We start from the raw sequence: 12,487 nt of genomic DNA on the forward strand, positions 1-12,487 counted from the left end.
TATCTTTAGACGGTTTACTTGGCAAAATGATATTAGTATGAACATAGCTCATGTTTCTCAAAGTGGACCACGGGCCTGCTTTGGGAAAGCCACTAGCAGTTCTGTGCCACTTGGGGGGTCCATAGTGACAGAGCCTCACAGCTTCCATTGGCTCTGGTTCTCCTTTTCCAGCCAGCGGGAGCTGTGGGAAGCTGTGACCTGGGCCATGCTACTTTCTGTAACTCCATTTGGTTGGAAATGGTGAACTGGAGTCAATGGGAGCCATAAAGCTCCGTGGATACAGACCCTTTAGTAAGGTGATCAGAATTTGAAAATGTGCAAGGAGGACACTGAGTTGACAAAAAAAAAAAAACCATACTTGTATATGTATATAAATAATAATATAAATAAATGATCACGATATTAGTCATCTTATAAGACAAACAGACTTAACAAAAACAATCATATAACATTAAAAACATCAATATTTGTCGGTCTTTTAAGAAATTAAAAATCTCGATCCATTTTTTATCAATTTCGCGTTAAGTCCATTCATTGTCTTTTATTATATTGTTAATTCTTCGTACTTCGTCGAACAATAAATTATCATTTATTGTGATGCTAAATTTTTCTTTAACGAATAAAATTGTTTCAAGGATTTTATTCCATTGAATTTCTTCATTCAGCAGAATCCAATCAAACACGTACACTGGTTCGTCATGCTTAGTCCAATTTTCTAGATATTCAAGAGCATTTTTATAAAAGCTCATCGCCTCCCTCATAAATTCTGTCTTCGTTCCTGGATTGCTCTCTTGTAATTTGTTTAAATTAGTAATTGCAACCAATGGAAGGAAGTTGGACTCAGGACGTGATTGAGATTGCTCCTTTAATTGTTTAATATGCAATTCCACTTCTGTATAAGTTATATGCTCTTTTTCAATACTTTTTATAACTGACTAGAACAAAGTTGCTTGATTGTGAACAAAATACAGAGTTACTTCAGCAGATTAATTCTTAAAAAAGTTTTTCAAGATCAGTGGACATTTTTCCAAACTTAGAAAATATGATTTTAAAGGCTTGAACAATTGCAGCACTCATTCAATGGCTGGGATCAAAGCTAACCATCTTGTTTTTTAATATCCCAACAGTTTTTTATATTCAGCTGAGGCTTCTTCGCAAAAAGTCTTTAGTGATGTAACTCTTACAGTGAATCGTTCAAAATGTAAATAAATTTGAGATATCACAACTTCAACATTGATGGACATTAAGCCTGATGCTGTATTGATGGCATTAGATACAATATGGGCATTGCAACCAATTCCAATAATCGTTTTCCCAAGTAAATGCATCATTTTCTTATGAACAGTTTTATCGCTTTTGCGATTTACACCACCAAAATTAGTATTTGTGTTATCGGCACACATCGCAGTAACTTTATCATTCAAATTATGATTATCCACTAACTTTTTTATATGATTGGATATTATTTCAGATGTCTCACCATCAATTGCTTCCAAATTCAAAATTTGATTTGAATACCATTTTCAAAACTGAAGTAATGAACTAATACCGGATACAACTTTGTGTCTTTGTGGTTTGAAGCATACGAAAGAAGTGTAACAAATTTAGCTTCATTTAAATCTTTCTTCAAATTCTCTTGTGCGTAAGTTTGAAAAATGTTGCGAATAATAGCCTGTCCTTTAGTTCTGGCACAATGGAATTTTTTATTATAAAGTACTTTATTCAGTTTTGACGTGCAGTCCATGCTCCGAAAACTTTGATTGTGCATCACAGTGTGGTACGCAGTCAGACCTTCAGTAGCTGCTAAATTCTTTTTGTCTTCTCCAAATGATGTACTTCCTAAGAAGTCTGTAACTTTCTGGGACATTGATTCCGATGTTAAAGAGTTTTGATTTTTGTTTGATGAAACATGCTTCGTATGCTGGATCGGCCACCTACTGCCACACTGAATTCCACCGAACAGACAGTAGACTTCACTAATGAATCATCTCTTGTTTCATCCATAATTCTGATGAAAGGAAATTCCTTTCTAAAATTCTTGTTGAAATGTCATTTTCTTTGACATTTTTAGGATTAATTGTGTCAACTAAAAAATCACATTGACATTAAATTAAAATGGCTCAAAATAAACAATAACATTTCATAAATACCCTCTAAGTGTACTTCTACTGTATATTAAGCCTTTTAACAGGGGTTCAACTGCAGTATAATGATACTTTAAAAAACAGCGGGATATATTTTTTGGCAAAGAAGGACAAGAAGGACAATTTTTTTCAAAGGAGGACAAAAGGAGGACATAATTATTGGGGCAGAGGAAGGTAAATAAAGTGGTGCCCTGTAGCAGCTTTCCCAAAGTGTGCCCCTGGCTGATATAGCTGAAAGAAATCATGGAGTAGAATGGATTCACTTGATCCACTTTTTAGTCTATGTTCTTAAGAATTTTTAGGTTTTATAAAACAAAGTGTGTGTGTGTATACACATACGGTGTGCTTTTAATTTCAGTTTGTTTTAAGATGGTTTAGGAACGTTTTTTAATAAAACCAACAATATTCATTCTGATCTAGTTGGATATAAATGCAACATAGAACTTTAGGATTCTAAGACACATAGTTTTTAGGCACTTTAAGAAAAGCTATAGTGACTGGAGTGGCTCAGAAGAAATCTGGTCTTTACAGAAAAGACCTTGAGCAATTTAGGGCAAATGACCTGCTGTATGATCAGTTCTGGCACTGAAGTCTCTGTGGCTTAAAATTGCTATAGGTTTTAGACTCATACAAAACCCTAATACTGGAAATGTATTTTTCTTTAAATAAAATAAACCCAAAATAAATTCATGTTTTTTATGAACCATAATATCTGAAAACCGAAAGTAAACACTATAGCAATGTTTCCCAATTGGTGCTCTGTAAGAACCCGGCACTCCCTTGGTCCCTCTTAGAGACAGACACAGAGATAAATTGCAGCGGGACAAATTTTACCCTGGCAACCCTAAGGGTTCCTTGAAACACTGCGCTACAGAATAAAAACAAAAACTTTTTTCATTTAATGAACTGAAAAAGGAACTTTAGGACATGAAACTTTAAAAAAAAAATGCCAGTCAGCTCTTTAAAACACAGTGCTACACATTGAAATATTTATGCCTCAGTTGTGCAACTGAAGGCTCTTCCATTTACACAGTGGGAAAGAGAGAATAAGTGAAACAGAATTGTATTTTTCATGTAATAAAGGTTAATTCCTTTTCTCTGACATTTGCACATGTCCTGAATACTTTAATGTTGAATGAAGCCCAAAGAATTATGTGATGATAAAAAATAATTTTCATTTTTGTCATCCAAGTGACTCTTTCCATCTCTTTGAATCAGCAATGATGTTTGCAAAGACTTGAAACAAATATTCTAACAGTCAGTATCTTGTGATAGTTTAGAATTAAAATTGATCTAATCTGATGACTATGTGAGCAGCATGAATCTAAGCTTCAATTTACTTTTGTATTTCAAGTCGGTTTTGTAATAATGAAGATTGAACAGGCAGTGATTACTCAATGATGACCCATTTCTAGCTACCTCAACCTACAAAGACAAACTTGGCATCTCCCACTTGATCGATTGTCACCATAGAAACCAAGACATAGAGTAGAGCCTGGGCTGCTTGCAATATTTTTCAACCTCAGTATCTTAGGCCCTTGGGCCATCATGGAAAATTACACAGCTGTACCGAATCTGTCAGAGTTTGTTTGTCTCCTTATTAAGGATCTCTATTTACAATCAGGTTGTTTTATTAAAAGCAAAACATCATTTGAGGAAAAAATCCCAGGGAAAAAATTCTGCAATAATTCTAATAAAAGATTTCCTCACATTTCTGTTGCATCCTCTAAAATAATCAATCTTAAAGTTGTTAAAAGAAAAAAAAGAGATTTTTTTTCAATGAGACAAATAATCATGTGCATGTGCAGAGATATTTGAATTCTAAAAATGCCTAAGAAAATTCACTAAGTGCAATAATATTCTTGCTCAAGAAAAACAAGAAAAACTAAATACTTTTTTCTCCTTCTTAAAACTATATTTTACTTAGTGTACACAGTTTCATTACCAGGGTCCTTTTGAGACACGCTGTTGTTTAACTTTAAGTGTAACTTTGATTCTTTTAAAACATAAAATTTTGTCTCTTCACAGAATGCATTTGTGTCTCTTTTTTTTAAGTAAATGGGATGGAGAGGGAGAGACAACCTACAGAAAGCTAGTGACTGACTCTTCCAAGTACCCAAACAATTAATAGATACCATTATATTTATTTTAAATATTTTTAAACGCATCTTAAATTAATAAAATAAATTAATGAATTGTCTTCGTTAATATGAACATAAACTCTTTCAAGTACTTTTCCAAAACATTTCCAAAGTTAACTTAATTTTAAAATAAATATTGGAATCACAAATCAGTGAAAACAAGGAGTCCAATGGCACTTTAAAGACTAACTGATTTAAGGTATTATAGCATAAGCTTTCGTGAGCTACAAATCACTTCCTCAAATGCTAAAGAGAAAAACAAAGGAAAAAGACAGAAAGGGGAAATGTATAGCTATTGAAACTAGGGATGTTAACGGGTAGTTGGTTAAATGCTTACCCGGTAAGTATCACCATTAACGGGCCTGGGCTCATCCATTAATGTGCATGGTTATATGCAGGCCCTCTCCCTGGCCCCCAGCGCTACTGCTTCAGCAGTGTGTATGTGGGGGGGAGGCAGGAAGGAGCTGGTACGCATAGAGAGCTAGCTTTTAATTCAGCTCCCTGTGTGTACCGTGTAACCGCTGAAAAATCGTCAGTGCTAGAGTTGCTGCCTAGTAAATAGGGATGTTAAAATGTAAATTTATTCAAGTAAACGTGTAACCACTGAAAAATTCAGCGGTTACACGTTTACTTGAATTAATTTACATTTTAACATCCCTAGTTACTAGGCAGCAACTCTAGCACTGACGGTCTTGTGGTTCAAGCAGTTGAATAACACCCAGGAAATTTAGTTGTTCTTTGTGATTTTGGACAACACACTTAAGCCAAAATTCCCGAAGTGGCCAATAATTGTGTGGTTCTCCTTTTATGGGCGCCCAATGTGAAACACCAAGAGCAGGATTTTTCATTCAAGCTGACCACTTACAATTGCAGCTGAAATTAATTAAAGCTGTGGATATTCAGCATCTTTGGAAAAATCACTCTCTAAGTTGCTTGAGCAGAGTTAATTCAAGTGTTTTTTAAATTTTTGAGTGCTTAATGTTGCCACCTTTGCATCCCTTTATATATCTTATAATACATTTTGTATGTTTTTATAAATGGATAGCTAAAACAAGAATTTGATGTTTGTGCCCTCTTCCTACTCCAGTCCTTTATCCTCTTTTATCCCTGACCACAGGCAATCACATACAAATCAGGCAGTTTTGTGGCTGTTTTTTATCCTGGACTAGTAACGTTTAATCACTATTTGCAAGGGTAGCTAAAAGCATGCACAGTAGAAAATATTGTGATGTGTTTATACTGATGCTGCCATTTTCCTCTGGCTTGCTTCCATTTTCTGGGAGTTGCTCTTCCCTGAGGTGGTACAAAAATAACATTCAGGAGTAATGTCCTTATGTCTTCTACATTGGTAAGTCCTGATTAGATCATCATCCTTTGATTTTGTTGACTGGCTTTCATCCCTTTCACTGCAACCAATAAAAACCACTTCTTATTTATCATCAAGGATCACTTCTAGAGTATTAGATTCCTCATTTGTCTGTCTAACAAATGAATGCAAAGAGGGGATTGTGGTAAATCTTGAATCTCAAATGAAATTTTGTCGCGTGGGAATTGCTAGGGTATCAACCTAAGAAAATAAGGTTTTAATTCTTTTCACTGTAATACTGGTTTCTCCAGTAAATGTATAATCTCTCTTTCACATAGACGACAAAAGGCCAGAGAGAGGCAACAAAAACTGCTAGCTGAATTTGCTTCAAGACAGAAAAGCTTCATGGAAACTGCCATGGATGTAGGTAAGTTGTATTATTTATTTTATTGCATGTAGTTGAATTATTTTTTTGAAAGTCTCTTGTATCAATTTCGGTGCACTTGATGCTCCCACAATGATTACAAATGCAGTTCCTTACATAAAAATGGTAAAACCAAATCTGCTCAAAATAATTTCTGTTCTCAAATATCTGCAGTGGGGTGTGGCTTATCAGCAGTACAGGTTGACCCTCTGTGGTCAGGACTTTCTGGTCCTAATGGACCACAGATGTTGCTGGACCAGAGAGCCCCAGTGGCAGAGGTTGCTAGTAGCTGGGAGTAAAGCAGGCTGGTGGGGCCAGCGGGGCAGCAGAGCCTACGGGGCACCAAAGGCCACAGCCAGTGGGGCAGGGAAGACAGCGGGGCGACCAGAGCCCGTGGGACTTTGGAGCTGACAGGACTGCCGAGACCACCGGAGCTCATGGGGGCAACAGATTGTTGTCTTTTAGAATAGAATTGATTAGACAGTGATAAAAATGATAGAAAATAAGAAACAATTTAAACAACAATTTTTTACCACTTTTGAAGTGCTCAATAGCTTGTCCTTATCACTGGGAGAGGCTGGTCCAGTAAAAGATCATACTTCACCTACTTTGTGTCTCCAGTATTTTGGAACTAACACAACTATAGCTACACTGCATACTGAAACACAGACACAGTCACTATTGGTCCTCAGAGGGCTTCCTATGTTAGTAAAAATTACATGACTTTCCATGTTTGTGTTTCAGTATTAAACATGCTAGTTTTAAAATTCAAAAGAATCTCTTAACTACAATCTTGCAAACTCAGTTTTGATTCAGAGAGCCCATAGGTTTTTCTTTCTTGCATGAAATCACCAATAATAAAAGTTCTTCAAATTATTTAGTCCATCAGTTGCATTTATATTCCTCATTGTCTTCTAATTATGCTCTCATTGATGTCTGTGCAACCATATTGCCATTTAGGTTGCCTAGATGTAATTGAATGAAACTTAGTAAACTCTTGTATTGATGCACAAGAAAGAATAGAGCCTGGCTTACTCTATTTTAACAACAGTATGGATTCTGTAGGTCTTACAGCAATATATATATAATAGAAGGTTTACCTGGCATTGCTCTAGTCCTTAACTCAAGTAATTTTGGGGCTTTTTTGGAAATTAAAATGAAAATGTACATGCTTCATTTAAATAATTGCTTTGGGGTGGGATGGGATGAGGAGCTCAGCATGCAGGGAGAAGGAGCTACCTCTCAATCCTCCCTGACCTCATCAAATGGTGACCAAGTGAGAAGCTCCTCTCCATGGCCACTGCAGCTTCTTCAGGCACAGCCAGGAGAGGGGTGCATGTCCCCCGGCTGGGGCAGATGCAGGTTCATCTGTACTCTGTACTACACAGACAGAGTGAGAAATGCACAGAAGTGTGCACTTTCTCTTTGCTCTGTGACAAAGGGGAACAGCCAGCAATGTTCCGGCATGAATTGGGGGAGCGGGAAGCTTCACCCTGCCCCACCCTCCCTAGGGACCTGGGGCAGTCCCTGGTGATTCTATCTCTTTTCCATATGGTTTTATGAGAAACAATCCCATTCCAAGCATATCCCATTTTCCTGACACCAAACCATTATGCTTTCAGTTATAAGATGCAGTAGTATACTGAATTTGATGGTCCTAACTCTTAATTGTTCTTAGGAGGAGTTCTTGAACAGACAAACTCTCTCAAATTTATAGTAGCTAGTAACATGATTCTGAATATTTTCAAGGAAAAGAGCTGTTGTTTAAGAATAACATTTTTATGTGAGAGAGACAATGGGGCATAGGGTAATGTTTGTATTGGACCAATATCTGTTGATGAATGAGACAAGCTCTTGGACTCCACAGAACTCCTCTTCAGGTCCATGAAGCTCAAAAGCTTACCTCTTTTAGCAACAGACATTGGTGCAATGAAAGATTACTTCATGCAGCTTGTCTCTTTCATATTCTGGGGCTAATATTACTGTGCCAACATAGCACACAAATATCTTTATATAGTCAAATTTCAGAGTAAAATTGTCAATATGTCCCAAGTAATCTGAGCATTATTAGTACCACAGAATTTCTATTTTTAAAACTTTTTCTTAGAACAAAATTAACGTGATAATATTAAGCTTTGTCATTGTCACTGCATAGCAGTGCAGTGTTGCATACATGTCACGTAACAATGGAATATTTAACGTCCTCCAGGTTGTATTTAGCATGCAAGCTCAAGTCCTCTTCTTCAAATTAATAATGACTTTCAATAAATTGTATAGATATCTGTAAATAATTGAATGAATTAAGTGAGTTGGTAAACTGTTGTCTAAAATATATCTTTCTCTTGAACTTGACCTATTACATAATTTTATCATTTATTTTAGTATGAATATTAAATATCTTGTGTTCCTTTAACAGTTTTATCATCTTTGGAGTACCCAATTAAATTTTTATTGGGGAAATGCTTCTGGACAAGAGGGCAAATCAGTGGCTTGCTTGGTTCATTCCCTAATATACTGTGATTCTCAGCAGGACATCTTTCAGTCCTTGAAGCAGTGCTCCTTAGTGAAAGGAAAAAAATGGCACATTTTAAAAGCAAGGTGACACACATTTCCTAACACTCAATCTTCTGAAGCCAGTTAGAAAAATAAATTAGTTTTTACTGTTCTCCTGAGAGCACACATGCTGGGTCAGGGCAAAAGATATTAGTGTGCTAATAGTTGCTTTGATGTTAGGGGACCACCTTGACACATAATGTTCAGCCGGAGGAATGCTGCCTACAGTTAGAATTGTAAACTGTATTTAGCATGTTTAGACATCTTGAACTAGCTCTTTGGTTTCTGAATCTCATGCACATAAACTCAGGAGAATATAGAATGAAATAAGTCACTAAGGTCACTGTTAAATTCTATAATAAAACAAAGCACCAGATGTTATCAAATTGGTTAAAGTTTGTAGTAGGAGGGAAGGGTATATTGGGATTTTGTTAGCTTGGGGGCACTCAGGTATATTGATGCAGAGCCAAACCCTGAGTAGTACTGAGCAACCATGACTCGTGTTGAAATGCATGAAAATAGTGGATGCTTTGTACCACTAAGGATTTCCATCACAGATTTAAATGCTTTCTTTCTCGCTCAGTAATATTTAGTGCTAACTTTAGTCCCTATGGCTACCCAGGGTTATAGTCAATTGGCTTTATAATTTTGGATACACAGAAATCTGAGGAGATTCTTCTTCGAGTGGCCTTGTGGGTGCTTCACTCTAGATGTCGGGGCCGTCCCGGCGCCACTGATCGGGAGATTTCATAGCCATATCGGGCCGGACCGCGCATGCTCCCTGCGCCTCTGGTCATTCGCGCCCTTTCTAATGTGCGCGGTTCGGCCCCCCCCCGCCAGTTCCTCTCAACCGTCATCGGTTACTGACGGGAGCTGGCGATCTCTCTTCGGTCGCTTACCATTTCTCTGAGGGGAAAAAAAAACCCCATCTCATGTAAATAGTTAAACTTCAGTGTTAGTTATTAGCCTTTGTTTAGTGAGTCTTCAAAAAAAAAAAAAAAAGGGAGAAAAGAAGATCGTTTTAGTCAGTTATGCGCTGAAGCGCTTTTCTTGTCAGTTTCACCGCCATGTCCGGATCACCTTGATTTAAGCGGTGTGTTCAGTGTAAAGATGCAATGCCCATTTTTGACGGGCATGCACTCTGCATTCGTTGCCTGGGGGAGTCTCATGTTACTAGCAAATGTGCCCACTGCTGTAAACTAACACCGAGCGCAAGAAGAGACAGAGACCTACGCCTGAAACTCCTGCTATGTGATAAGGCTCTTCAGCCATCACACACTCTACAGCAGGAGTCACCGCAACCCCCGAAAAGAAGGGCATTATCCCCTGCATCAGTGTGAGCAAAGAAGAAAAAGGCCTCCCCTGCCAGCTCCCTGCCAGCGGTTCCTCCGCCTCCGATACATCAGGGAGACCGGGGATTGGAAAATAGCCGGTCGGCGGCTAAGTCAATTTCATGGCTGCGATCGTCTAAGCCTGGCAAGCCCTGCACGGCATCTGCCCCGCCACCAGCCTTCCCTCTCCAGAGGGAGCATAAGCAGGCTTCGTCCCCTTCGGGGACCAACAGGCCCTGGCTAACAGCCCCGACGGAGAAGGCACCATCCCCGGAAGAGCGGGACATGCAGGGATCGACACCAGAGTCGGCAGTCCAGGTGGTCATTGAGACGATGCTGCTTACAGCTCTGCAAGACCGAGTGCCGTCCACACCGGACAGGAGATGGCACCGGGAGAGCCCCGCACCACAAAGCAATCAGCTGTTGCGCAGCACACCCGGTGCCGCGAGAATTACCCAGCTCGGCACCGACAGCGCTCTTGCACTCTACTCAGCAGTCTACATCAAGACTGCAAACAGGCTCTCCCTCCTCCCATGACTCAGATTCTCCATCAGTGGAAGAGATCTATCGGAGCACAGCAGGGGACTCTTCAGTTGTAAAAGGGCACTTATTACCAGTCCCTACAAAAGCATCTAGGAAGTCGATCGCTAGGGATCATTCACTGTCTCCTTCTCCTGTGCCTTCAACAGACCTTTCCCCACCCCATTATCCAGTATCGGGAAGGGGACCTTACTCTCAGAGGCATAGGTCTTCGTGTTTCCCACGACGAAGATCTCGCCATTATTACAGATACACATCTCGCTCTCCGAGTTACTCCCCTCCAAGATCTCACCATACTAGACATGGCAGTAGATACGCTTCCAGAAGGTCATCTCCTGATTATGACTATCGTTATCACAGGAGTTATTACACGGAGAGGCAGGGCAGATCACAGTCCCATTCTTATTCGTGTTGCTTCCGCCAGTCATCTTACAGATGCCGCTCACCACCTGTCTCTGGCCACCAACCGCTGCAGTCACCCGGACCTCCTCCTAGTGCCCCTTCAGTTTCAGTCCTGTCGGAACCTGAAGAGGGTCAAATCTCGGACATGGATGAACGGACGCCACAAGCTTCGCCACAGGATGCCCAGTCGTCTTCTCCCGATGATGCAGTTTTTCCAATGGACTCCTCACCACCAGATGATACCCAAGAATTTCAAGACCACTTAAAGAGGGTGGCACAATCACAGGCGGTTCAGTTAGTGGAGGTGCAAGCAAAGCAGTATAAGTTACTAAAGAACTTGCACTCTAGACAGCAATCTAAGGTGGCTCTACCGCTGGACGAGGCGATCCTGGAGCCAGCCACAGAAATTTGGAATACGCCGGCTTCCACTACTCCATCATGTAAGCGAGCCGAGAAGAGATACTTTAGATCTTCAAAGGGTGCTGAGTTCCTTTTTACTCACCCTCAACCAAACTCAGTGGTGGTGGATGCAGCTCTACAAAGAGCAAAGAATCCACAAGTAAGGAATTTGGCAGCCGACAAGGATGCAAAGAGACTGGACATATTCAGAAGAAAAGTGTACTCCTCTTCAACACTTCTCCGTATCGCAAATTACGCAGTGTTACTTTCTAATCATAGTTTTGACAACATTGCGAAATTATCGGAAATTGCTCAGAGAATTTCGAAACCGACAAAATACTTCTCCGATCTATACTGCAGGAGGGCTATGCATGTGCCAGAGCAGGTTTGCAAATTGCCATGGATGTGGCAGACACAGTGGCTCGAAAATTGCAACAGCAGTTTCCATGAGAAGAGCATCATGGCTTGTGACCGCTGCTGTACCGAAAGAGTTGCAATCCAAGGTCGAGGATCTTTCATTTGACAGGACTAAGTTGTTTGCGGAGAAAACAGACGAGGTGCTCCACACACGCAAAAATTCCCGGGCCACCTTATGTGTGCTCGGGATGTACGTTCCCCCTTTCTGCCGTAAGCGTTATTTCCCATTCCAAAGACGCTACGAATACCAATTTCGCAGACAGAAAAGCCGTCCGTATGATCAAAACCAGTCCAAGCAGAGGACACAGTGCAGACGCCCTCAGACATCTAGGGTGAATAACGCAGTGACACCCAAGCAGCAGGTTTGACTCCCAGGTCGAGGGCACGCTGAACATTCCTGTTCTAGTCAGAGACACCAATCCCATTTTCCAACATCAGCTGCGACCCTACTACCATCAATGGGTTGCCATATCATTGAACAGATGGGTTTTGGAAGTGATAAAATCCGGACTCACCATCCCATTCACATCCCTTCCTCCCACCACCCCTCCCACCCTGTCCCTTTTCAGGGACCCTTCTCATGAGGAACTCTTACAACAGGAGGCCTGTCACCTGTTAGAAATCGGAGTGATAGAAAGGGTCCAGACTGCTTCTATTCGAGCTACTTCCTAACTCAAAAGAAAACGGGGTTGGAAACCCATACTCGATCTACGAGGGTTAAACCGTTATCTGCGGAAGCAGCAATTCAAAATGGTGACTCTGACTATGATCATTCCTTCTCTCGACACCAATGACTTGTTCGCGGCCCTCGACCTCCAGGATGCCTACTT

The 12,487-nt window shown here is 40.1% G+C and overlaps 1 protein-coding gene across 5 annotated transcripts in view; it reads left to right on the top strand.

Moving 5' to 3' along the window:
- UBR3 (ubiquitin protein ligase E3 component n-recognin 3) overlaps positions 1-12,487 on the top strand; it is a 242,138-nt gene that overhangs the window by 120,373 nt on the left and 109,278 nt on the right. For all 5 annotated transcript variants that reach the window (XM_075933593.1, XM_075933589.1, XM_075933590.1 and 2 more), the window contains one exon: positions 5,930-6,018. In XM_075933593.1, the coding sequence (XP_075789708.1) occupies positions 5,930-6,018 (89 nt within the window). The remainder of the gene's footprint in view (positions 1-5,929; positions 6,019-12,487) is intronic.

The sequence above is a fragment of the Pelodiscus sinensis genome, chromosome 7 (assembly GCF_049634645.1).
Source record: "Pelodiscus sinensis isolate JC-2024 chromosome 7, ASM4963464v1, whole genome shotgun sequence".
NCBI lineage: Eukaryota > Metazoa > Chordata > Testudines > Trionychidae > Pelodiscus > Pelodiscus sinensis.